Raw genomic sequence first — 27420 nt, 5'->3', positions numbered from 1 at the left:
GCTGGTTCGATTTATAGTCCAAAAAATACGGCATATAAATCTGATGTTTCACTACCACTGTATGGTAGCCAGGAACCTCCAACCAGTACTCATTGAAAGATTATTTACAGTACTTTTGATACATTAACATTTTAACTACCCGCATGTGGTTTTCATATCTACTACCAATAGAAAGCCTTTTTTTAATCTCGTGTTGCCAAGGTGGGGAGTTGACTGCTTTGTTTATGGTAGCAAAGTGAATAATAGCGTTGTTGTCCCACTTGAAAACAGACACCATTACGGTAGGAGAGAATTCACCACCTACGGGCGAAAAACGTCAAATGATCTCACGGTGAGATGTAAATGTGTGTAAAACAGGCAGGTAGTAACCAGGAGTGATGGGCTGCGAGTGCACTGGCGTAAGCTTGCCGACAGCGGCCCACTTAATGGAATGATGGAGTGTCCAAAGTTTGCTCATAAACTTGCAGCTTTTAAGGAGTTTGGACGAGCATGTAACAAGGGAGAGTGAGCGTTCATGTTGGGAATTCAAAAACTCGCGGGAATCGTAATATCTTCTTTTAAAGCGATCGTAACTCTGGAGTTTGACTTTGAGGAGAAATATATTTAAGAAGTAAAGTCTCCCACCTTTTGCCCAATTGTATTAGGCCGCAACGAATAATAAAAACTTCATTGAATATGGCCCGTAAAAGAAGGTTAAATTCAGTCTACAATATTTTACATTTCTCAGCTCTAACAGTAGATGGAGGTAGTCACTTAAATAGTGTCTCTCTATTATTTCTAAGCAATGTAGGGGACTGTGTAGAATTTCAGTATTTTCTTGTTCAGAATTAAGTATTATGTCACTGATTGCCTGTTTTTGCAAGTGTTTGAGGTCAACTTGCTAAAATAAAAACGTGCTGTAGCGCCAGCTTCCAGTACTGTTAGTCATCAGCGTGAACAGCAAATGGGAGTCAAGTGCTTGTTGTGGCCACGTTGCCAACAAACAATGTCAGCACATATTCCTCACACTAGAGCTTCTTTGTTCAAATATCCGGATTCTGCCAGTGTGGAACTGCTTAAGGGAAAGAAATTCCAGAGAAAGCAATGCTGTAGTCTTGTGTACTGTACTAACAAATAAAAAAGAATCAAGTATATCAGCTTGTTCGTTCCCAGTCAAAGTGGATTGCATGTCTAGTTTCGTCAATTGCAATGGCCGAAAGACGTTTCGCCAACGGACGTTTGGACCGACGGACAGTTCGCCGAAGTTTCGTCAATGGCAAGTTCATCCTTCATCCATCTTAACTTTGGCATCTGTCTATAGTTGTTGCCACTTTTGTCAAGTTGCTCAAAAGAACCAATCCCATCTTTGATTCAGAACTGTGTTTATTTCCCATTTGTCGCATGTGAAGTCTTTTGGACCTCATAGTGTTTTTGAACATGTGTTCGTCCTTAATCCCTGGATTCAATTCATCCTGGCCGCCCCATGCCTTCTGCCCGAGTGCTATTACTCCCGCTACGTCTTCATTTTTCCTCATTTGGACAGTTTACCAAGATCCCCGCGCAGGTTCAGCTGGCAGAACCATCACAGGTGACCCCAAACGTCTCGCCTTTGCATATATGTCACCGTTTTGCGCAAGCGGAAGAACAGACAATCTGGTAATGTTGTCATTGCATTATCCATCCTGTCTGACCCTACTGACAAACCCACGCTCGAGCGGACAAGCCCGCGCGTGCCGTCACGCGGCCTAAATATACATTCCAGACTTGCCTGGCACCTGAAATGCGAATTGTTATCCGTCTGCGAAAAGCTGAAGGACAAAGAGTCGTTATTTTGCTCAACGTGCCAAACAGTCTGTCTCCGTCTTCGCTTAATACACTCTAATTAGCCAAATGAGTCATTCATTTTGAGCAGGATGTTATTAAGATAAAGTTAATGAAGGTAAGGCTAATTAAGGCACGATGAATTGAGGTGTCCCGGGAAACATTAACGCGTTATCTAATGCTGTTTGGTTATCGCACACTTGTCAGCTTAGACTGCGATATATGGCCAGTTCATTACATTATGTATACTGACTTTGAGGGAAGTTTGTGTTCTCCATCTTTACAGAACTTTTTTTTTAGATAACTACCAAAATACAATTGCTGGAGAAAGCTTTTCTCTGTCTCCCATGGGTCACTTCCTGTAGCTTTTGATAACAGGTCATTTATTCCCGATACCCGGACGTTTGGTCGACGAACGTTTGGTCGACGGACACTTGGTCCCCGGACGTTTCGTCGAACGGACGTCTGGTCGAAGGACAGTTCTCTCTCGCTCTCATGATTAGAATTTTGAGAGCGAGAGATTACCTGGTTGATTGCTTTCAACAGTAAACTCTCTCTGTCTCTCTCATGATTATCATTTTGAGAGCGAGCGAATCCGGCGACCAAACGTCCGTTCGACGAAACATCCAGTCACGTTTATTCCCAATGAAAATTAGTGTGGATTTTGGCAATACTTAAAGGAGGAAATCTTCATTTTTTGTAACGTCGAAATGGTGAGAATCGGTCTAATTGGGCGCAGGCTGTGTGGCACGCTGAAAAAGCGGACTGGGAAAAAAAAACGCTTTGCAAAACATCACTACACTGACATTTTTTTTAAAAATTAAAGCATTATGGGCATTCTTAATAAAATTCCATGATGTGGCCAAAATTCTATGATGTTGCCAGAATCCGACAAAAATAAAAACTAAATTTCCCGGAACTGACAAGTGTGGTCACATGATAATGAATTCTGTTAATAGTATAGTGGAGCGGATCAAACCATTATTCGTCATCTAATTGGCTGTCTAACTCCCTCCAAAAGAGTCAACAACTGACTTTTATCTTCGTCCAGTGGAAACGTTGCATTGAACAACAAAACTAAAAGTGTTTTACAGCAACATAATTCATTAAATTCCACCGCGTACAGCTATCATTAAAGAGATTTACTAGTAGGATTGTAAATATGCCTAATATGGCACTAAACTGTGTTTATTGGCTATTTGACTACAATTGACGGGATTAAATGTCGTCCACAAATCAAAAGTTGTGCAAGAGGTTGTGAGAGCATCCATATATTTGTGGTAGTCCCAATCACATATTTTGCCCCTGAGTGACCTGATTTTCAAGATATCGATCCGATAACAATTATTCTAATGCATTTATTACATTTTGTTGTTTCTTTTGAAGACATCCTACAAATAGCAAACTTTCGGTAATCAGAAAAAAAATTAAACATAAGTAGCATTTCAGTTGTAGTAGCAGGCCTAGACAAACTAAAAAAATGTGTGTATAGTTTTGGAAAATACAGTGTTTGACATATGATTGAAAATATAGCATGTTTCCCTCCTTGTTATTATTGGATTGGATGATTGATCCTTCTTAATTTGCCGTTTTTAACCACCTTAATTTCTTTAGATTTAGTTTTGAAACAAATGGGAAAAAGTCAATATTTTCTTTAGTTACTTTTTTTTTTATCTTTAGAAAACAGTTTAGATATATAAGACAAAAGTGGTAATTATCTTAAATTGTTATTGTTTTTCAGTGGCATTTTGTTTTTCAGTGATTCTGGAGCGGAGAAAATGTTACAGATATATGGCTGAGAATAGAACTAAAGAGATGCAGTAGGTTCCTATAAAAACCTGACCTCATTGGATTGGATATCGTAAACACAACACGATGTGGATGTCACACCATCTATTTTACACAGCAGACTACGAACTTCAGGTTCATTTTTAAAGCATTCCATTTTCCAGGAGGGCTCAAATTCCTTCTTGAATGTGTATCCATGTCAAGGAAAAAAATACATGGCGTCGCCATAGTGGCGTAGCCTAATTCAGGCAAACCATATACTGCGGTATGTTTCACTGGCAGGCCCAGCTCTGATCATGAGCTGCGGGGTTTCGGATCCGAGGGGGTCCTGGACCAGAATAGAAAGTCTGCGCCTTTGCTTTGCTTTCTTTTGTTTGGTTTGGAGTGCAAAGTTCCAGCGTTGTTACTACGTCTCTGCTCAGTGGAAACAAAAGCTGCCTTCTAGTTACGCCACCTGTGGGTCACTAAAAACTCTCTGGGTGCCTTAATGAGGCAGCGAAACCAAACAAGCTTGCTTCTTTGATGAACAGATTCAGGACAGGAATGGTCAATTAGACCGCAGAGGGATGGTTTGGGCAGGCTTTTTATTTGGCTTCATGTTGTCCTCTTGGCCAGTTCAGCGAGTTAAAGCTAGTGTGCCAGTTATGACGGGCTGAGACTATTCAAAGACCAGTGGGTTTATGTGCGAGTCAAGGTTCTAGGTGAGGGGATAAATCTCAGTGGACGACTGGATCTCCTTCTGTTTTGACCTCACCTTAACACCGGGAGCCGTATTAAAAGAGATGACCATGAATCAATTGGATCATGTCACGCAGACTTCACAACTCTGGGCAAGGCCGTCGATAAGGTGCCGTAATATCGACCAAATACGTATGTGGAATCTCACTCCAAACCTAAATGTGTTGATTTTCTTTTCCCTTGGAAAAATATACTTACTGAATTGGTCTCACGGGTAAAGTTTATCTTTCAGCATTTACAACCGATGCGGCATGAATCGATGCCAAAAAATTCAAAATGTTTTTGCTACTTACTTTCTTTCTCTTCTGATTCATTTTCAAGTTCATATTCCATGATAAACACAATGGGTAATTACTTCTAATACTACTTTATACTGAGTCTTAAGCCCTCTGTCTTCCATTACACAACCATTTTTTTTAAACGCTGATCCGCAACATTTTTTTCCCACAATTTCAAGCGCTAAGGATTCGTGTGAGTCTTGATCGATTATTTTTTAACACACTGACAAGATTGTATCATTTAATTAGTGTGTAAAAATATGTGATAAGTAATGCTTGAAGTGCAACTGAAATCGTTTTGAAAGGGAAAATGTACGTGCGAGAGTGAAGAAACGGTAGCTGCTGTGGATTTTTCACCACACCACAATGTGGAGAGGGGGGAAAAATGTGGCCAATTAGGTTTACAGTGAATTTAATGTTATGTCTACGACCCAAAGGAATACCATTGCATGGAAGGGCTACGGTTTTTAGGAGTTTATGATTCATTTCCGTTGACTGTTTCCAAATATTGTTCTGCTTCGCACCCAGGGTTGAATATAGATGCTTGTGTAAGCTTCACTGAGCATGAAATAGACGTGAAAAGTGGAATGTATGCATACAGTTAAAGTACTTTTCTCGGATGTCTCTATAAAATGTCAGAACATCCTTTGTGCGCTGAGTCAGGGTAAACTAGCTTCGCAGTTCTGTTGACTAATGTTAAATCAAACGTTTTGTTGCCATTGAGAACCATTAAAAAATATATGTAATAAAAATATGCAACTATTGTCAGTCAACTTAAGTACTCAGTAGACTGAAATTTGAGTACTCTGCTAGTACCAGAGTGGTCGGGACAAATTCCGATTTTTACTTTTTTTGGTGATTATGTCGTGTGTGCTCACTACAGTAGAATTATTTGGTGATATGTTAATACACTGAGTATCTTAGCCATGTGGTGATGTAAGCACACCCAAAAAGGGTTTGGCAATTTCCCACCATCAATTCATCTTCATGATGTGAAGTGGGACATTAAGCGGTTTGAATGTTTACTAAAAGGAATAAAGCTAACAGTAGTGAGAATGGAGTAGAGCCAGTCTGCGGTTAATGCGACTTTGTCAAAAAAGGGATTGCATGTTTTTTTTTATCCCCTAGGAGACCTAAATCAGGTAGTCCCACAGATTGAAATATTGATGGACAATGTCGGAGCATGGCCTGGAAATATAAAATGTCGAGTATGGTTAAAGTTTGGCTTAACATGTGCGCCTGCATCTTCTCACGCTATCTTAGAGCAGGTTTGGACCATGACGGGGGCGTGTTTCGGTGAGCTCACCGTTGGACGTGATCCACTAGAATGTTGCCAGTAATTAATTCATGGATTTGAGGTCTTTGCTGCATTTTCATCCATTTTTCATTAGCAAACAGTAAATAACCAACAGTGTGTGGTTTATGTAGTCATGAATTGTGCATGTGCCACTCTCGCGTGTCGTCTCGAATTGAAGAGCCCGCGTGGAAAAGAGTTTGCCACAATTTGTTTTGGACGACGGCAACGTCAGATAAGTTATGGTGTCGTTTTGCCCCGGTTAATGCGACGTGGCTTTTGCGGCAATGGCGCACGTGTTTCTCGTGTCGAATTTGTCGAGATTGCCTAAGGCGGGCTGGTGAGGGCCGGCGAGGAATAGACGTGCCCTCTTTTTTCATCCATGCCTGCACACACAGCTGTCTTTCATCACCGCAGGTTTACATGAGCAAATAATGCATAGGATATACATGCACTACATCACTTCTGTCATTTACTCGAACGCAATATCCACAGAGCGGGGCACTTTGTTCTTGTTTAGTGCCTTCTTTTCTGGATGGACTGCCCCAGCAGGGAATGAGGGTACAATGTTTAGCCAAGAGCTTTTCAAAGTGGTGTGGTACTAGAATTCATGTAACAAAAGGCAGGACAGCGCCTGTTTAAGTTTTGATATTTTGTTTTCCTTGGTCCCAACTATTTTGCTATATAGTTCCTTTTCACATTTCCATTTTTCTGCAAACACTGTCCAATCATTGGACAAAACAGCCTGGACGAGATTAAAATACGGTTAACAATCATTGAACTCCAGCTTGTCTTCATATTTGTATAATCCAAATACAAACGTTTGCGGAACGTTTGACCAAATCAGTTAGGATTCATGCAACCATGTTATTCTGCCCAAATATTTAGAAAAAAATTCTGTCTCATCATTGCTCCATTTCGAACCCCGACTCACGTTAGCTGACGTACTGCTAACCAAACGACATTTCCCATAATGCCTGTTGCTACCGAAACAAATAGGTGCGCGATTTGAGCTTTTGTGGACATATCAAGTGAACTGCACCACAATCCGGAAGTGAAGAGAGACCACCTCTCCGTCGAGGTCTCCGACCAGCTTTTTTATGTCGTAACTGTTACAAAGACTGAAAATCCCATATAAAATATGAGCAAAATGTACTAATTGACATATATGTAATTATGTGCCCAATTGGAACATAGAACAGTTACTAAATAGAGATAAACACAAATGAGAAATTCATATTATTTAAAAAAAGAGTTTAGATCATCAACTGAACTGATAACGAGGATCCTCTTCTCCTATTTTTTACATGAGTATCAAAGACAACGTTTTGTCTGCGACCAGTCTTCAACCAAGCGGAAAGTTGATATGGAGCTTGATAAATGTGGTTCATGTGTTTTACCTGCCGCGATCGAAGTGCCCCACCGCGAGGCTAAGCTGAGCTCCAGCTGGGTGGGTGGGTGTATGTACGGGGTAAGCTCTGTGGGGTGGTTCTGTAAAGGAGACGTGGGCGGCCAGTGTGGTTAATTTGCTTGTCTAGATACTTGTGGTTCATTTTGCTGAGCCAAATCCTTTCATTTGGAGGATTATGTTGCCACGTTCATGTAGGTGGAGGTCAGAGGGGCCGTGCCATAGAAGAGGTGGAATGGAGAAAGTGGCTTTTTGGTGGCGGAGAATAGTGTGCACTGTATTTGCTGTTGGGGGGGTAGAGAGGAAACAGGATTAGGGAACACTTGTGTGGTCAAGAGGTGTGGTGAGAAGGCCACGGCGTCGTTGAAGTAAAGCTCCAGTTTGGAACGGTATTGACAAGCCTGGCTTTGAAACATACTTGGAGGATGGCCAACTGTGTGTTGAGATAGGGCTTTTAATAGAGGCCATCCTATTCGTTCAAGCACTTCACTTTCTTTGAGCTGCGAATAACCCAAAAGATAGCCGAGGGCTAACCGTTGATAAGAGCAGATCTATTTAGTTGTTCTTAGGAGAAAAAGAAGTGTAACACGGCGGACTTCAGCTCTGATGTTCAAGATTTTAAATCATGATAATATATATATATAATATATATGTCGAAATAACGACAGTGGCCGAGTTACGCCGCTGTCAATCGACAGAACACAGGTATCATCACGTCCTAAAAGGTTCCTACAAAACATGGCCCAGAGCTCTTGTGTAAAGTAAAATAAAATGGAGAAACAAGTGATGCGCTGTGAGCATTGCCTTAGTAACGGTAGCATTTTTTGGTTTCTCTTGCTTTGTGACAAATTGAGGTTGAACTCCATCATAAATTAAAGAGCCACTGTATGGTTAGCATGCAAAGTGTTGGTCAAGGGGAAGTGCGGGGTAAATTCTCACGCATCCCATTGAGTCCGAATTCATCTCCAACAATTGCTCCTCAGCAATGGCAGATTGCGTTACAAGATCCCTGGCATAGAGAGGAGAATCCCACAAAGGAAAGTTGGGTGAGCAGAGGCTGTGGCGTGACGCTGGCTCCCAACGGACATTAGCATAACGGCCAGGCCTCATCCGCTCTCTGCTGGATTCGTTCTGCTCTCCTCCCACTGTCTGATGGCTCTTTATCCACACAGATCCACCCAGTAAAGGGTCCTAAACACCACTATGGTCGCCAAAGTCATTATCATGCACCACCGGGAGCAATGGGCTCACTGAGCGTCCGCTGTTTGCGGGGAGATTGACATCACATTTGGCATGCTTCGAGAGAATAGACCAGGGAACTCCCCCTTTGACTATGATGGAGTAGCTAGTCAATCTGTCTTGCCTACTTAAGAGTCTTCATCTGGTATGCTAATAGTGTGTGGGCTATTGTTTTAAATGCGGGTAAGTGAGTTGGTTTAGTGGATCGCAATCTTTTCATTTGACCTCCGCCCAAATCTTGAATTTGAAATCGCACTCAATCTTAAAAATAAAGGTTGAAAATGTCCTAGCCAGATTCTTAAAACTCGTGAGTTTCCCCATGTGATAGTTGAGCTTTACTGGCGCCATCGCAAGTCAGATGACAATGGTTGATAAGATTGGTTGGACTCAGAGTTACATCACTGATTGGCTAAACTCATCTGTAATCCATTGGTCTCAGGTGGTTTAAAATCATATCAAAAGTGTGAAAACCCGTAGCATGCAACTGGTTTGGACTCCTGACTCTTACGCAATCTGTAGCGTTTAATATTGTTACTTAGCTTTGCTTTCAGACTAGGCAACAATTCTAACTTTTTTAAATTACTGGTTTTTAGCAGTAGCTATATTGTGGTCAACACGGTGTTTTATCTGTCTTGCTTTGGTTATCATTTTAAAAAAAAAAACTGCATTTTGTTGAAAATACACAGCAATGGAACTAAACGGATGCCGTTTGTGAAAAAGCCTGCCTTTAATAACATCATTTCCGGTTACTGACTGGCTTCCTGACGAAATGGAATTAAAACTGTGCTCAGAGAAGTCCAACCAATTAAATTCAGTAACTATGACTTCAAAATGCTATGAAAATATTCATTGTTGCAGATGCACTGTACACATAACAAAGCACAACAAATGACAGACACACGGGTGATTAAGTGGCACTTAAAACGTATCTTCTCTAAGGGCACAATTGGATATGCAGCGGCAGGGTAAAAGAGGAGACAAAAAAAAATTCAGATTTTAGTATTTCCTGCCTGACATTAAATTCCTCTTGAGCTCTCGCTCTCTCCCCCCTTCACTACGCTTTCTCACTTTGCCTTTCAGTCTGAGTGCACGCTGACTATCTCAGCTGCGCTCACTTGTGCTGTGCAGTGTGGACAGGGCAGAGCGGCACTAAGTTAAAAGGAGATTTGAGGGAGAACAAGTGGATAAACTCCACACAGATGACTAAGGATTAAGACTAGTAAACAAACAGGGTAGTGTTTTTCCCCCTGTTGGTGTGGATGGTGGTTTCAACAACAAGGACAGATGGCAGATTTACCTTGCTGTTTCTCCACTCTCCATTAGTAAGTTCACCTTGGGCTTTCTGCTGGGACGGCTCTCAGGCAGTGACGCTGACCCGTAACCCTCCCCTGTCAAAGTCAGCACTCTGACTGGATTTTTCAGTCGAGACTGACACAAATCAGGAGCCACTTTTTGGGAGTGGATCTGTAGATGTGTGGCGGAGGTGCGCAAAGGACGACAAACACGCTGCTGCCCTCGCTCACCTCACCTCGGGACCATGGGTTCTCTTCTCTGGGGCAGCTTTGCGCTTGCCTGCGGGCTGATTCTACTCCAGAGAGGTGGCGAAGGAGCACAGCAGGTCAAGGCTAATGTCCCTCGACTAAAACTCTCTTACAAAGGTGAGTTCTGTGGACTTTAATCACTGTCCAAACCTATTTGTAAATATTCTGACTCCCTCCATGTTAGATCTGCTTTTGTTTTATTTATTCCATCAGAATATTGTTGCTTTCATTTGAGAGCAACAGTATTTAAAATAGCCTGTGGATAAAATCTTGTGACTAAACATTCTGCTTTGTAATTGCATTTTATGGGAGTTTGAAGAAAGCAGAGTACTCACAACGGTTTTGTTTCTTTCGATATTTTAACTGATTTTAAACGGACCTCCCATATCATGTCAAACCGTATCGCTGATCAAACTCCTCTTGTAGTGTCTGGTGTAGTCAAGATGAGAGATAAGGTACTTCACTCAACAATTTTGGGCCTAGTACTGAGAATGACCTGTGATAGACAAGTTAGAGCCTCAAACTGCCAGAAACGCATTCAAATAAAATAAAGAACGAATACTAGAAAATGAAGGAATAAAAGAAGTTATGCCCAATTATGTAGTATTAGGCCCAGTATGTGTGCGTAGATTTGCAATAAAAAATATCAAACAGGATTTACTGTTATTGTCAATGAATCAGACAATTACAGGACTAGAAAAAAAATCTGGCAACCAATCGAGAGTGTACCCCGACTACTACTCACAATTGGCTGGGATAGGCTCCAGCACCCCTGCAACACTGTAAGGATAACCGGTACGGAAAATGAATGAATCAGTCCTGCCATTTGCCCACTTTATTCCCACTTAACGCTTCATTAGAAGTTTGTCCACAATCCACTCCAATCAATCCATTTTCAGCTAAATGATAAAGCGCCGCTAGTCGTTGTGTACGTGTGACGAAAAGCGATGCCAGATGCCGACTTCCTGCCAGCCGAGTGTCATTTATTTCTTTTCTTCCCATGTGTCATTCTCCCCCCTCCGTTGTGTTCTTCAACGTGCGGCAATTATGCCGGGAATGAATGGTGCAGGTCTGTTTAAGCAGATGGCTTTGCCCCCGAAGAGAAATAGTCCTCGCTCAGCACTGGGAGATCCATAATTACACATACACACACACACACACACGCGTTCACGTTGCCATCTGTAGATGGCTAATGATACCTGTGAGCAGATCAGTCAGTTAAAAAGTACATGCTGTCAGTTGGTAGAATCCCGCCCACACGCGGTGATATCTCCATTAAAGCGGAAGCCAACTCGCTTATTTAATTGTGCATTCGTGGATGAGGCTCTCATTTACATTAGGCCCTCTGGGGGGCACTATTTAGGAAACATGAAAAGAAGGAGTACCAGCAGGTGTAACCTGATTTAATTCCGTGCTAGTCTTCAATCATCTGCTTGTATTTTACACGAAGAGAAATCTGCAATCTCATTATGAATCATTCATATCATCATATGCATTATGTATTACCCTTGTGATCGTTAAATCTGACTCTTTCAATGGTGGTAAGCAAGAATAAAATAGAGCAGAATATAAAGTACTGAAGACAAAAAGTTATCATCATTAGTCTTCCAATGGGGATTCCTTGTTGTATACATACATTACAGAATAAGAGCTAGAATAACATCGCGCATTTTGGCTGATGCAAATCAGCTGACGATGCAAACATGTCCACTGTGTGGGACTAATTCTATTTAGAAACTAATGATAGTAAGAGTACTAATATTTGTACGCAGAGCATATCTTAAAGTGGTAGGAGCAAGGACCACGTTAATAGAAAAAAATGGGATTTGTCTCTTACTTTTTGCTTTAGTCTATTTTTTTCTATTATTTTGGCTGGTTGAAAATACTATATATCGTTAAAACATCTTAATTTAAAAAAATCGGATAAGATCCGAAAGAAAAAAAGCGAAAATTGGACCCCTATCTGAAACCAGAATATTTACTTCCACATACATCTACATAACCGATTTAAAAAAAAGTCTTACCATACCATTTATAATGATTGGACTCTCGCAGGCTGACAGTGAAGCATTAGATAATTTTACATTTCCTTGACAGTGACAAATGGCCAAATCTTGCATTATCAGCAGCACGTGGGCACTGAACTTTAAGAAGTCTGACCTCGAGATGTCAAGTCGCAGTGTGTGTCTCGAGAAGCATGCGTGTGCAGACAACCACATACGACTCCAAAGGCCTCCCCCATGTAGCATTAAGATATGTATCTCAAAGCGCCCGCTGCCTCCATAGTCAGACTTCTTGACAAAACAACGTGTGGTACAGAAATTTTCTCCCAAATATACACAACAGCTGGACCCCATGAGTTTCTGACTGATCTTTAGAAGTGAGGGCTGAAGGGTCAGAGGTCAGTGGCGTGGGAGGAAAGATAACAAAAGTACCCTAGGGCTACCTAAACACAAGCTAGGGTCCAACTGTATCAACAATCGTGTTGCAAGGTGATCACCTAAGGGTGACAGGATCAACCCTTTAAATGGCATTCATGAAACTCATTAGCTGCCATTGACAAAGCTAGACGTCCATCTATTCTCACTGGGTGGTTTAAAAGACCAAATGTTTATGTTTTAATGTCATAGTAGTAGTATAGTTTTAAGTGTTCACGGCCAGTCGTCACAGTTTAAATTAATTGTACATCTACTGTTGGCAATGGCAAGCAATGAGATATATGATATGATAATACCAAATAAGTGCCCAGTAAAAATGGATAGGACGTCTAGAGCCATCAATGGCAATTGCATATTATTAAAAAAGGCCCTACTTATGGGAATATAAGCTGCATACAAGTATAAGCCACACTCACACTTTTCACATAAGACCTAGTACTATTTTGTCATTGGTGCAAAGACTTCCATTACTAAGTTCCAAATTTCCATGAAAATTCAAAACAGGCAATACTTGAAATATTCCAAATTGGAACTGAAAACCGATGGTGAAAGTTTCCAACTTTCAAGCCTATAGCAACTAATCACAAAGACGCCACTGTAGTGTAAGTTTACATTCAAATGTACGCCATGAAGTGTTCCGTAGGTTTTACCCAAGAACAGTAGTAGACTATTACTGCGTCAGCAGACGAAGAGAGCGCCTTTCGACTGTTAATTTCGTAAGCACAGTAGGAAGGGAGCTCCCCTGTATCTGGACTGCCATCCTGACATAAAACATTGATGACGGCTCAACATCACCACAAAAGAAGACATAGCGGAAATGACAGGCTGAAGGAGTCAGGAGAGCAAAAGTACACAAATGTTTCCACATCACATGATTGAAAGCAACTCGGGACACAGAATAGCATCCATTCCTGAGGCCCGTAGAACGATAATGACGACATCCACAACATTCCCATGTGCACTCGGATTAGTAACAGACCAACCAGCATGCGATAGGTAAAAATAGGCAGCTGCGATGTTTTCTGCATTACAACGTCTTTATACGGGAGAACATACTCGCCTAATGAAGCTTTGTGGAGCATTTCCGCAGGCTTTGCTTAACCTTTTTTCAATGTGTGTGATCACACATTCAGCAGTATGAGTGATGCCTCGCAAGTACAATAGCAACACACGTGGGCTTTTGTCGAATTGGGTTTCTGCTGTTTTTTCTGGGAGCACTTAGATAAGACCACCACTGCCCCCAGTCAAGAAGGAGAAAGAATGGAGGCTAAAAGAGTTTATTTTTATCATTCTCACATGGGACTGTTGATTCATTGCATCCATCTCGTCAGGGGCGGATTCACTGAGGTGGCACGGGGAGGCAACTGCCACCCTAAAAAAGTAGTCTACCTTAGAGCAGGATTTGGTTTTTACTCCCGTTTCCTGCCAAAGAAAAATCCCCATTCCAAAAAGTATGTTTACAACATGCAAGTCTTTAAACAAACATGTCTTTGGAACAATACTCGTTTTTTTAAATTATCAATTTAGGCTTTAAGGCTCATTAACGTTAAAACTGATTTGCAGTTTTTATTCATTGCATTAAATTGGGACCGATTGTTGCAGAATATTGTTTAACTGTCACACAAAAAAATAAAAAATACAAATCGGTAATATATTCTACTCGATGAAATATTTGCCACCCCTCAAAAATCCCTCTTGCCAGCCCATTAATATTTTTTAGATCCGCCCCTGGATACCATACGCCTTTGTATTGCTATCTTTTCATCACAAATTCTTTGTAGCACAATCGAAAGGAAAAACCAAGCGTCTCTAAGAAGTTGCTTTAAAAAACAGCAGCTGTTAGACCAGCTAAGGTGAAGGATAGTGAAAGTGAGGGCAAAACAGCTGCTAAAAAGCAATGGTGGCAGGTGGAAAGATCAGAGAAAGCAATTCACTGGGGCAGCTGACACCTGTTGAAAATTGCGCATCCTCCAAACCACCTGCTTTCGGTTGCTCCCCTGCCGAATGCATTCATTTTCTTTTGGCAAATTGAACAACAGGAAATGGGTGTTTTTTGAGGACCAGAGGGATCACACTGGTTCCAACATGTCGGGAGCCATACCTCGTGGGACAAACATCGCATTTCTTTCCAATAACACAGACCCCAGTGGGCCCCATCAGTAGACATACCAGTTTCCTTAGATAGCTAGCTTTGAGATACTTGTATCAAAACTATGTCGCTACCTGCATCCTACGCTATGTAAACATCTGCAGATCCAGAACGACCTTCCACGGGAGTGCATCGCATGCAGGTGGCATTGCCGTCTTGATGCTGGTATGCGATTACACAAAAAAGTAGACTGATAATCTCTGGACCCCAAATTGTGATTGTACTTCTTCACCGTACATTAAGGTTATGTTGATGTGAACAATTGAGAAACGAGTAGTTTATCTTATAAAGTACGACAACTGAACAACAGACTACTTTAGGCAAGATGAATGGAATATTTTTGTTGAAAAAGCGGCATTTTTGGCAAAAAAGATGCTCAATTTGTTTTAGTTAATTTTGCCCGACTAACTAAAAATACTCCAACCAGCAAGCAGCTAAAATGATTAACAGTTATTCGATATCAAGCTGTCATTCGGAGTCGATAAGTCAACAGTCTATGGAATGATATACCAAAAGTAATCTTTTCTTAACAGGAAACGACCAGGTTTATATAGCATTATTGTCTCATATATGTAATAGATATTTCAATCTATCTTTCCAACCACAATGTATCAGGGGAGTGTTAAGGTGCTGTCAGAAAACAGACTTCGAATATGAAACATGAATCTGCAATTCAAGTGTAATTTGGTATTGTTGATGATCAATTAATTATCCCTGACTAAAATTGACCTACTTACAGTAGAGGCACAATGGCTATTTGTTATCATTGAATGATTAATGGACATCAGGTTGGCTAACTGAAAGAATGATCGTACTTTTAGCCCTGCTTTATTTTTCTGGTTTTCTTTACCTTCACAACTTTGACAATTTTTAAAAATCCCTCGAGATTTGTGAGGTTGGGTTTACATATCAGGTTCTCAGAGATTGGTGGGAAGGTAGGAGTCCGTAGCTAGGGGCTTTGAGGTTAACATAGTGTCCTGGCTTCATATTTCGGAGACTGTCTAAATCCTGCCTTATTGCCGAGGCACCGGAAACCAACTAAATCAAAACAATATGATCAGGGACTGAACATAAGCATACTTTGCACAGCAGTTTTTTGCAGCAAAGGATTAGCCTTCTCTTCGATCATTTCGATGCTTCGGTTTACTTGTCTTGATGATGAATGTGTTTAGGTACTTATACAGTGGTGGAACAAATGTGTACAGAGCCCGAGTGCGATGAGAGTTAACGGGCCCCTTGAATGGATTGACTGGGATGGGGACGGGAGAGGGGAAGTGTGTGATCCCCTAAAAATGGCAAACTGATTGGGTGGGTACTAGTGAGTTTTTTGTCACGGGCCCCTTTATAATGCAGACACAGTCGAGGAGTAGAGTGGGGTGTCTGGCTTTGACTGAGATATTATAACACTATAAGACGCACTGTGCATCATTGTACGTTTGTTTTATACTCTATTTTATATATTTTATTTTTCTGTACTGTGTATTCTCACAAGGGTGGACACACTTGAGAGTTGAGCATGTTCTCGGTTTGAATGATGCAAAAAGACACTAATGTGATAATTGCGCGCTGAGATGAATATTTTCATCGTCAGTTAGACAAGTTGAGCTTTCCACTGCGGAGGCAAAAGTTGCTCTGGCAGATCCTCCGATTACACAGCAAAACGTGAGCTGCAGACCAGACTTAATGTGTCTTAATAACAGCTGTGGTTTGGAGTAATATTGCAAATACTGCAGTTTAGGGAATAGACTATCTTCCTATGTTACATATTCCTCTTAGTTTTCCATTGCAAGCGCACAGAGTTCTTTTTGGCTTGTCTAGAAGAGACCATGTAGACAGCTGAATCATTGCTTTCCAGTGCTGGCATCACCTGGGCAGTCCAGTTAAGCTTGGCACTGCCTCCGTTTCTTGGCCCAGCTGTATAACGTCAACTCTTTCGAAGTAAAATGCTTTTAATGAAAAACGAACAAACCCACAGAGAAATGGCAAAACTGTCCGAATTGAAATATTCAAAGTCCATGATACCAAGCAAACAGTAACTTCTATACTGCCGTTTAAAGTCAGTTCTAATAAAACGAACATTGTATTCCGAATTTAAAACTGTCCTCCTTCGCCCACAGAAATGCTAGAGTCCAACAACCTCGTGACATTCGAAGGTCTGCTCAACAGTTCATCTTACCACACCTTACTCCTGGACGAGGAAAAAGGAAGACTGGTGGTGGGAGCCAAAGACCATATTTTTTCATTCAACCTCCTAAACATCAGCAAAGACATAGTACAGGTAAAACAAATGCTTCGGTCTCTCGTCTGGCCGACATCCTGCAATTTAGGCGTTAGAACAGCTCTTCTGTTCGTTTTCCACTGAAAAGTGTCTCATTAATATTACAAGGCACTACTGTCGCATGCCATGCCACGTTGTGCCGCGCTGCGCGTGTTAGCTGCTCTATGTTCACCTAGATGAATAATGGAGTAAACTGAAACAAAGTGGGGAACAAATCACAGTTGTGACCCTTTCAACCTATATGTTCACCCATGTATGCACACCCTAGGAATAATTCTTTTGGTCTTATTGTGTTTTCAGATCCCTTGGCTGGCATCTCCCATCAGGAGAGATGAATGCAAGTGGGCCGGAAAGGATCTCTCGGTAACGCAACTTCTTTATTTTTCAAGTTAGCGCCAAGGAAAGGCATGACTATGGTCTGTAAAAATAAATGAAATAGCCAAATGGTACTCGCTGTGGTGACATAGATCGGAAAATAAAGCTTTTCGCGCTGGTTGGCTTAGGTATTCAAGATATTTGATGTTAAAGTTGGATTGCACAAAAGAAAATGTCCTACCAGCTTCATGGCATATGCCATTTATATTTATTTTAGCCACCATTAGATTCATCGCCATTCATCCTTCGCACAACCAACGGGTCTGCCTATCTTGTCATGAGTCGGACACTGCAATCGTAGGGGTGGAACTGTCGAAAAACAATCTTCCAGTAGTCAAGACCGACACCAGTCCGTGCCTAGCTTCATTTGTGGCATAGTTGAAGCGTTAAGTTAGCGCTCTGAGAAAATAAGCCTCAGGCCCTCTTGCTGTTTGTGCATGAGTTCAGTTTGGAGATCGGCCAAGACAAGACTCTTGTACAGAGGATTTGAAGGACCATGAACTTCTTTGTATCGTATCTGTAAACACTAGAGCCCATATGAATAGAGTGGCCTGAAGGGTGTTTTATTCCTCGTGGATGAAGAACAGCGAGAATAGCGGAAACATGCGAGAAAGTAGTGAAAGATAAACAGTTTGTATACAAGAGTGAATAAACTCAGAAAATTGATGATTCTTTGGGGGGGTGGGGGTTGTTTTGTGTGGAATCATACCATTAATATGAGGTCAAATTTGTACATTCTTATCCTTTCGATTCCAAGTGTGTGTCCATAATTTGGGTGCCAAAGTTGAAACTTGTAACACATTGCTTTACTTGCACAGTGGTCATAAATCCTTGGTTTTGACATCTGCAGAACTCAGTGGTTGTTTGCCCATTAAAGCCAGATGAGCTTACTTATGCATAATTTGTGACATTCTCTTTTTTTTTGCTCTCTTAAATATGTGATGACATAGTTTGTTTCGTTTTGAGGTCAGGTCTGCTTGCCATGTGCAGCGGGAGTGCACAAAGAAAGAAATACGCCATGTGGCATTGGTACAGTGATTTCAAACACACAGATGTCACAAACAAGCCATGTATGAAGTAACTAATCAAATATCTGTCAGCAAAACGAAAGTAATGACAGCGATGAGCATATGTACTTCTTTTTCAACCGTGGTTAATTATTTTCAGGTTTTAATTTGCCAGCCGATTGTCTAATTTAAAATAAATATGTAATAGCAATCAAGCAAATGTTCCAGAAAAGTTAAAAACAACCAAATGCTATACAAAAAGGCAAAAGCACGAATGGAAACAGACAACCTGGAAGTAGACTAAATTGCGTTTTTATACAATTACATTATCATACAATTATATAATTTGAATTTGTGTGTGTGTGTGTGTGTGTGTGTGTGTGTGTGTGTGTGTGGTTTTTTGCAAAGCGTTTGGACTGTGCATATCGCCTGACACTTCTCGACTATCGTAGTAAGAAACAGGTTTATGTGCAATTTGGTTTAAGATCTTAACAATTGAAACTCTTTGTAGGATTAGGATAGATTACAGTTGTGCGTGATCTCAGATTATTAGATTTTCCTCTTGTGTTGGGCCTCGTGTTTATTTATTCCCCAGATCAACAGTAACACGCCGCATGACCTGTGTGAAGTTATCTCTTATTTTTGTTTTTATCCCTTTAGAGGGAGTGCGCCAATTTTGTCAAAGTGCTGCAGCCGTTCAACCAGACTCACCTCTATGTGTGTGGTACAGGGGCATTTCACCCAGTGTGTTCCTACTTGGAGGTCGGCAAGAAATTAGAGGTAGGTTTTGTTTTCGAAATTCTTGAATCTTTCAACGTTTAGTAAACTCACTGGCGCGTATTGTGTGCTTGTAAATTTGAAACGAGTTTGGGGAGGTGATACGATAGTTTTTTGCTTCCACAAAATGAATGGCTGTCGATCTTAATTATGTCCCAAATCCAAGTACGCGATTGGATCGTTTCATTTTCAGAGGATCGGAATCAGGTGTAATCAATCTGATTTAATTTATTTAATTTCATTTTTAAAGTGTTATTTTAGTGGCTGTCATTAATGCCAATGGACGCCCAAACCATCCCAGGCATTTTGATTTATGGGATCCAATCTTTAGACCCATTCAAAAACTCCAAAAATACTTCTACAAAAATAAGGCAACCCCAAATGGCAACAGTAAGAGGTTGATACATATTTGAACCTTTTCTTGTCTCAGGACAACATTTTCAGACTCCTGCCTCACATTGAGAACGGTAGAGGAAAAAGTCCTTACGATCCAAAGCTCCTTACCGCCTCCATGCTGATTGGTGAGTTCCCATTCCTTCAATGCCGATATAAACATGACAGTCCCCAATACACACTCTTCTCTTTCTCCGATGTTAAAAATGAGTGTACGTGACTAGTGTCATTCCTTCCGAGTAGATATTGTTATTTACAGCCTGAGAAGCTCATATTGGCGGAAATATAAATGATTTCAATCTGGACCTCCATTTAAGATAAACTTGTGTGGACCAGAGATGAAACTCGCAGATATTGTCTTGTGATAACTGATCAGTCTTTGGTGAAAAGAAGACCCAGACAGCTATTTGTCGCCAATGATTGCTTGTCACTGCCTGTGACATCACACCATTTAACTTGAGAAACGGCACCCTGTCATTTCAATTTCTCGAAATACACCCACAAAGAGATGACCTGCTTATTTTTCTCTCCGTTCAGATGGGGAATTGTACGCCGGTACATCAGCAGACTTCATGGGACGTGACTTTGCTATTTTCCGGACTCTTGGAAAACATCATCCAATCAGGACAGAGCAGCATGATTCCCGCTGGCTCAATGGTGAGACACAAAAGTTCCCTGTTGAAGTCTTTTGGGGCTAAATGTAATCTTTCCTTAGAAGGCTAGTAATCTAACCTGAGAGTTGTTCAAATGTCTTGCCGAGAGAGAATGTACTTTAGTGTTGCTGGTTTTAGTAATTAGCAGCCTAACGTGTCTCTTTCTGCATGTGGGTTAGATCCCAGGTTCTTAGGCGTCCACCTGATTCCAGAGAGCGACAACCCCGAGGACGATAAAATCTACTTGTTCTTCAGAGAAAACGCCATTGACGGAGAGCACGCAGGGAAAGCCACACACGCTCGAATCGGCCAGCTCTGCAAAGTATGAACAATAGTTCTTCAACATGCTGCATAATATGACAGGGCCCCCATATTTTGGAGGTGGGAAGGGGGGACCTGACTGGTGTCTGAGAGGTTTGCAAAATGGCTTCTCTCGGGGGTTATTATCCATGGGTATTACTGGAGAAGGCTTATTTTGGATTTTTTAGTCAGATATGACCATGACTACCTCGGGATGACATTTGAAATACTGTTCCTAATTACACAGAATGACCTCGGGGGGCACAGGAGTCTGGTAAATAAGTGGACCACCTTTTTAAAGGCTCGTCTCGTCTGCTCTGTGCCAGGAAGTAACGGCATCGACACACATTTTGATGAACTACGTGAGTCACAACTAGATAGCTAACTAGCTAAAGAAATCAGAGCATTCCGTCCAGTCTTGTGCTTACTCTGCTCTTACGTTTTGGCTTGCAGAGGATGTTTTTCTCATCAGCACCAAGGATCCCAAGAGCCCAATCATCTATGCGGTTTTCACCACATCCAGGTATTTCGTTTGACTGCGGAATCATATGGTTCGAATTACCGATTTCACAACTGAACATGTTCTTTCCATACCATTAGCAACATCTTCAAAGGTTCCGCCGTATGCATGTACAGTATGACGGACATCCGCAGAGTCTTTCTGGGTCCTTACGCCCATAGAGACGGACCCAACTATCAGTGGGTCCCCTTCCAGGGGCGGGTTCCTTACCCACGGCCGGGGACAGTGAGTGCATTTGTCCGATTGAGATCATTTTATTAACGGAGTTGGTGAAAATGACCCACCTTATCCCCAGTGCCCCAGCAAAACATTCGGAGGATTCGACACAACCAAGGACCTTCCCGATGAAGTTGCTGTCTTTGCCCGAAGCCATCCGGCCATGTTTAACCCTGTGTACCCGATCAACAACAGACCGATCATAGTTCGAACCGATGTGGACTATCAGTTCACGCAGATTGTAGTGGATAAAGTCGAAGCGGAAGATGGCCAGTATGATGTCATGTTCATAGGAACTGGTATGACCACCCACTGAAGGAGTTCAGGTTGAGGTTTATGGATAGACTCGAAGTAATGTACTGTTTACCGTTGCTGTGTCTCAGATATAGGAACAATTCTGAAAGTGGTATCCATCCCCAGAGGCTCGTGGCATGATCTGGAAGAAGTTCTTCTAGAAGAAATGACTGTTTTCAGGGTACAACGTTCTTTCTATTTGACTATCGACTTCCATTAACGTCATCCCTGTGTTCTAAGATTTTAGTACTGTGTTTTGCAGAAGCCGACAGCCATTACAGCTATGGAGCTTTCAACAAAACAGGTATTATTCCTAATCAATGGAGAGATGATCATGCCTGGCAGATGATGTTGTTGATGATGACGACAGGGCCTATGTCCGATTATTATTTTCTAAACAAATGCTCCATTATTTGGGGGGTAAAAAGAGCATGCTACACAGAGAGCTACTAAGTCAGATAATAATTTATGTCATTTGATTCAAGTTGTTTTTACTTAATAGTACAAATAATCAAAATATTTGACTAAGACTTTTCGTTCATGAAACCAATTAGGTGTTGCAATTACCATGAAACCCATCGGCAGATTAGATGGCTAGAGATAAATTGCTACCACCTTGAATTGACACAAGACATTTATCCTTCTAAATTCTGATGGAAAAATAAAATATGGATATATAATACGCTTTCTTATCTGACAAATTATCTGTGCAGCAACAATTGTACCTGGGCTCTGACATGGGTGTGTCCCAGATGCCTTTGCATCGCTGTGAGGTTTACGGAAAGGCCTGCGCCGAATGCTGCCTAGCAAGGGACCCCTACTGTGCATGGGATGGTACCGAGTGCTCCAGATATTTTCCCATGGCAAAAAGGTACTATCATGTAATCGTGTACTACATCAGGGATGGTTGGGTAACTACTTAATAGTGACCATATTAGACCTGCACTGTTGTGGGATTTTCAAGGTCCGATACTGATTTAAAAAAATAAAAAATTCAGACGAATGGGTGGCAACCAATTCTGGGTGTCCCCTGCCTGCTGCCCATTGATGGCTGGGATAAGCTCCAGCACCCCCACCAGCCTTGTGGGATAGGCTGTTCCGAAAATTAATGGAGGAATAAAATTCAGACGCTTGCCTATGTATAAGCCAAGCTATACATATTTTTAAAAGCGTGTTGATTATAAAAGACTATTAAAAACTACTTGTTAAATGTACATAAATTAGAAGGTACATTTTTCCTTGTTTATTTCCTTTTGCAACACTACCCACCAGATGGTGCAAAATCACATTGTGAACATAAATCATACATTGAAATGTTCTGAGTGAAAAATCTTAATATTATGAGAATAAAATGAAACTATCACGAGATTAAAATCTGAATATAATGAACATTAGATGATAGACTGTATTATTACAGGATTCAACTCATAATACAATGAGGTCAAAGTCATTTTGTTGCTAACGTATAATATTACGTTTTTTGCTTCATGGGCTTCAACTTTTGTCAATGTTAACAAAACTTCTCTTTGTAATGTTTAGGAGATTTAAGTAATATTGAGAGTAACAAAGTCGTCATTTTACGAGATTTAAGTCATTTTCTGGTTTTTACGTTACGTGAACCAGAAGTTTCAGTAATATTGGGAGTAAAAGTCATAGAATTATGAGATTTACAACATTAAATTACTGAATTCACTAAATCACTAAATTTCTTGCTAACACAAGAACCTCTGTTAGCATAGTCACCGGAGGAGTCGGAAAAGTCCCCGAATAAAGCCGAAATGTCCCCAAGTTGGCTACACTTTGGGCCCAAGTCACGGCTTTCACTCTCTGGTCCATTAAAATGATCCACCGCAAAGTTTACATCATGTTTTTACTTCATTAAGTTTGTCAGGCACATACCTTGTCTATGTGGGTACTACATCCTCTGCCAAGATATTCCTACTGTTTATCTAGATATTAGTTAAAAACTTCCAGATGGAAGTGGACTTTTGCCAAGAAGCAATTGTGGCAGCTATTTTTTTTCATCACGGAAAAGAATTTAATAAGAAAGAATAAATAAGAACAATCCCAACATGATCTCGCTATCGTTATTTTCATAGTTTTATATTGCAAAACTAGACTTTCAATGTAGTCTGGTGCCGTGTGTTTAAAATTCCCAATGAGAGTGATGTTTGGGGTCAGTGTGAAGAGGAAAACGGTTTCTTTTGTAAGCTTTACTCCCACGCAAAAAGCCTATGGGGTTTGTCCATGAAAAATCTGTCTTCTTTACTAACAAAGCCAAGTCAAGCATCAACCTCGGGATTCGGGCGTAAAGGTCACCGCTGACAATATGCTTTGTTTGGTTAGGAGAACCAGGAGACAAGATATCAGGAACGGAGACCCTCTTACACAATGTTCAGATTTGCAGCAGCAAGGTATGTTGGATTTGCTTTTTAACAAAAAAAACAAGCTGGCAAGCAACTACTGAGTATGTTGTTTAACAGCACGGGTGGAAAACTCAAGGTTCGGTGCCTAATAGGACTAGCCACATCATTTTGTGTATAAATGAAACTGATCACCGTCAATGGCAGACAACAAGTTAACAAACTGCCGTAGCTTATAGAAACAGAAAACTTTGTTTGGGTCGACTGACCACAAAAGATGAATTGACGCTGTAACATACGTTTCCCATTGTGCAAAACTGGTCGACGTTTCCATCATTAGGCTAAATTTCTTCAAAAATTTCCACGCCTGTCAGTCGAGTGAGTTATGAGCTACAAAGCAAAGTCTAAACATGCGTGACTTACAGTGGACGCTCTGATTATTTGTCTTAGATGAACTCAGCGAGCAGAAAACTCTGGAAGACAAGAGCGTCTATGGCGTGGAGAACAGCAGCACCTTCTTGGAGTGCAGCCCCAAATCGCAGCGTGCGCTAACTTATTGGCAGTTTCAGCGCTCTCCCGACCAGCGAAAACAGGAGGTGAGCCATTTTGAATTTGGAGTCTCATAATGGCCTACGGGGGGGTCCTCCAATGAGAAAAAACCTCACTAGAACTCCCCTAACTCGCTTGGCTGACTAAGTTAAGAATCCATTGACAATCGTTGCACCCGAGCCCTCTACTAATTTGTTCCACTACTGATTAAAAGTAAAATACTGTGTAAATTATGCGTTAAAAAGCAGCGTAAACCTACACATGATCTATGATTTTGATGCTACAAAAAATAAAATAAAGAGAATCAATATGATATTCAAGTGAATGCCCCAACAGTTTAAATTTGTCATCCACAGATCAAATCGGAAGAACGATTTATCTGCACAGAGCAAGGTCTTCTGATCCGCACGCTCAGCACGAAAGATTCGGGTATTTATCTGTGCCAAGCGGTAGAGCACGGCTTCATGCAGACGCTCCTCAAGGTGACCTTGGAGGTGATCGATGGCGAACGCCTAGAAGGTCTGCTGCGCGCCGCCAGCGAAAGCGTCACCGACGCCTCGTTGCAGGAACTCCTGCCACCCCGGGACTCGGCCAATCCCAAGCTTTGGTACCGGGACTTCCTCTCTTTGGTCAACCACCCCACCCTGAACAGCGTGGATGAGTTTTGCGAGCAGGTTTGGAAGCGGGAGCGCAAGCACAAGAAACAGAAGGCTCAGTTGGTACAGCATCAGCAGAAGTCCACGCTTAACATCCATGGGCGCAATCAAGGCATGGCGGTCAAGTGGAAACACCTACAAGAACGGCAAAAGGGGCGCAACCGCAGGACCCACGAGCTAGAGCGGGCCCCCCGTAGCGTCTGAACCCAAAACACTGTCTAGAAGCACACCCCAGATTCTCATTCTCCCTCATGACTGTTCACAATAACTGAGCTATGGACTCCTTCTGGCTTAAATGCATATTTCTCCCTCCCCAAAACGCCAGCTGCTACGCGCCGTACGCCGGCGGATCCGACACAACGCGGTGGACTGTCGGGCGGCCTGGTTTCTCATCTGCCTCGGGACAGGACAGTGTCAAATAGCACAAACCCGCCTCGCAGACACTCGGGGGTTTTGTGGGTTTCCAAGACTGATAATCCGCTGTGGCGGAATGGGGGCGGAGTGGTTAGCACGTCTGCCTCACAGCTCTTAGATCAAGAGCTAAATCTTAGCTTTTTTATTTGCGTTTGCATGTTGGTTTTCCTCCCATATCCCAAAAACATACATGGTAGGTTAATTGACCAGTTCAAATTGTCCATAGGAATGCGTGACTGGTTTTGTGTCTACGTATATGCAGGGGCGGAAATTAGGGGGGCCTCTAGGGGCTTATGTGGTACAAAAGGGTTGTGGTTGGGTGAGTGGAGAGTTTAAAACCAATGTATGAAGATATCCAGAGCAATAATTTTGGGTTTCAGCGTTAAAATATTTACATCAACAACCTCCAGCAGGGCGTTTGCATGATTATGAAAGGGCCCGCAAGGAAATAGTCACAAGCACCCCACGCCCACGAGCTACAAATTCATTGGACCACTATTGATATGTGCCCTGCTAGCAACCAATTAAGAGTTTACCCCACCGCCCATAGTTAGCCGGAATAGGCTCAAGCAAACCTTGTGAGGACAAGCGGATGAATGACTAAATAATTCACTGACTAAACCGATGCAGCACAAGACGTCAGCCGAGCACTGAACGACAAACATGTAGCTATAAAAAAAATTAAAAATGTACATATTTACGTACAAAAAGGGATGTTCAAGCCCCCACCATGTCGTTTCCCCTGATAGAGATTTATTTAAGAGGTCGTTTTGTACTAGTCTGTGTCTGTGCCATAGATAAGCTTCATAAACAAAGGACACGTTGTATCCTTGTCTTTTGTCAATCTCAGCAGATTCTTGCCAGCGTTCTTTAAGATTCTTCCAACGCAGGAATTGCGACAACTTTTAATATATCCTTCTGCTACCTGTATATTTATTGCTTATTCCTCCGTGCATTGTGGAAATACTTTTATAAGACGACTGGCTTTGTTTTATTGGACCAAGTGTATGACCACAAGTACTTCGGAACTGGAAAAAAAGGAGATATTGGTCAACAAGGACGCACTGAGCAATAGCAATATCCCTTGCTATGAACTGCTTGATTAAATATATTTTCTTCCTATGACGCACACACATCAACTGGAATGTAGCTATGAACGTGATGTAAATACAGACGCAGTTTGATCACACGACATGCTAGTGCATGTGACGACTATTGTAGTTTTCCCTTTTCACAGTCCACGTGAATGGTGTAAATATAATTTCCTGAGTACAAAATGACAGATATCAGGAAGATGAATTCAAACGCCCACAATTCAGCTAACATGCAACAATGTGAGGAATTCAAGTACAACTCTTCAGTATTCCCTCTTTGGAGTATTTCTCAGCTTTATCTGCCATAATGTCAGCAATATAACCAAGTATACATTTCCACCATTGTAATAAAATAATGTTCATAAAGAGGTAATATATGATTCCAATCGAGGATCTCAAGCTCTGCTGCTGCTTTGGCATGGTAATGCATTGTACTGTACCAATAAATGTTTCTTCATAAAATAAAGCTATTAATGTGTAAGTGTTTTTTTCTCTCTTTCTCTCATTATTTACAGCAAGAATTTTGGGCATTTCTGGTGACTTCCTATTCATTTTAGGTCACTTTCAGTTAATTTTAGGGCATTTCTGTGGGGTATCACAATCATTATGTCCCTTTATCTGATTAGATTTTTTTTCCCCATAATTTTTTTCACGCAAAACAAAATACTGAAATTCTCAATTTACCCTTATTGAGTGGAATGGGGAAGCTCTGGTTAAGTGACAACCTTCATCTAGTGCACATGTGTCAAAGTGGCGGCCCGGGGGCCAAATCTGGCCCGCCGCATCATTTTGTGTGGCCCGGGAAAGTAAATCATGAGTGCCGACTTTCTGTTTTAGGATCAAATTAAAATGAAGAGT

General features: G+C 41.5%; 2 protein-coding genes across 9 annotated transcripts in view; one reads left to right on the top strand and one right to left on the bottom strand.

The window, feature by feature from the left end:
- Window positions 1-27420, bottom strand: part of grm3 (glutamate receptor, metabotropic 3) — a 197798-nt gene that overhangs the window by 128054 nt on the left and 42324 nt on the right. Inside the window, exon 1 of one of the 7 annotated variants that reach the window (XM_077595704.1) lies at window positions 12116-12133. The exons of the other annotated variants lie outside the window; for them this stretch is intronic. The gene's annotated coding sequence lies outside the window, so the exon portion shown is untranslated. Of the gene's footprint in view, window positions 1-12115; window positions 12134-27420 lie in introns of those variants that run through there. 7 annotated transcript variants of the gene reach the window in all.
- On the top strand, window positions 9635-27043 carry sema3ab (sema domain, immunoglobulin domain (Ig), short basic domain, secreted, (semaphorin) 3Ab). Of its 2 annotated transcripts, none has more exons than XM_077595710.1 (18): window positions 9635-9867; window positions 9968-10203; window positions 16791-16951; window positions 17252-17314; window positions 18994-19113; window positions 19541-19631; window positions 20041-20160; window positions 20336-20478; window positions 20704-20818; window positions 20910-20979; window positions 21057-21201; window positions 21272-21491; window positions 21576-21667; window positions 21749-21790; window positions 22200-22357; window positions 23833-23900; window positions 24300-24445; window positions 24755-27043. In XM_077595710.1, exons 2-18 carry the CDS (start codon window positions 10083-10085, stop codon window positions 25256-25258), a joined length of 2379 nt encoding a protein of 792 aa, XP_077451836.1. In that variant the 5' UTR covers window positions 9635-9867; window positions 9968-10082; the 3' UTR covers window positions 25259-27043. The 2 variants fall into 2 exon arrangements, with proteins under 2 accessions (XP_077451836.1, XP_077451835.1); XM_077595709.1 differs by having other exon boundaries at window positions 9943-10203.

The sequence above is a fragment of the Stigmatopora argus genome, chromosome 3 (assembly GCF_051989625.1).
Source record: "Stigmatopora argus isolate UIUO_Sarg chromosome 3, RoL_Sarg_1.0, whole genome shotgun sequence".
NCBI classification, from domain to species: domain Eukaryota; kingdom Metazoa; phylum Chordata; class Actinopteri; order Syngnathiformes; family Syngnathidae; genus Stigmatopora; species Stigmatopora argus.
Note: the sequence above shows the minus strand (reverse complement) of the source record. Positions and strands in the feature narration are given on the sequence as shown.

Coding starts and splice junctions, on each gene's coding strand:
- sema3ab (XM_077595710.1), top strand. CDS start 10,083: ATGGGTTCTCTTCTCTGGGGCAGCTTTGCGCTTGCCTGCGGGCTGATT. Junction 21,668..21,748: donor AAGAAATGACTGTTTTCAGG/GTACAACGTTCT, acceptor TGTGTTTTGCAG/AAGCCGACAGCCATTACAGC. Junction 24,446..24,754: donor CCGACCAGCGAAAACAGGAG/GTGAGCCATTTT, acceptor TGTCATCCACAG/ATCAAATCGGAAGAACGATT.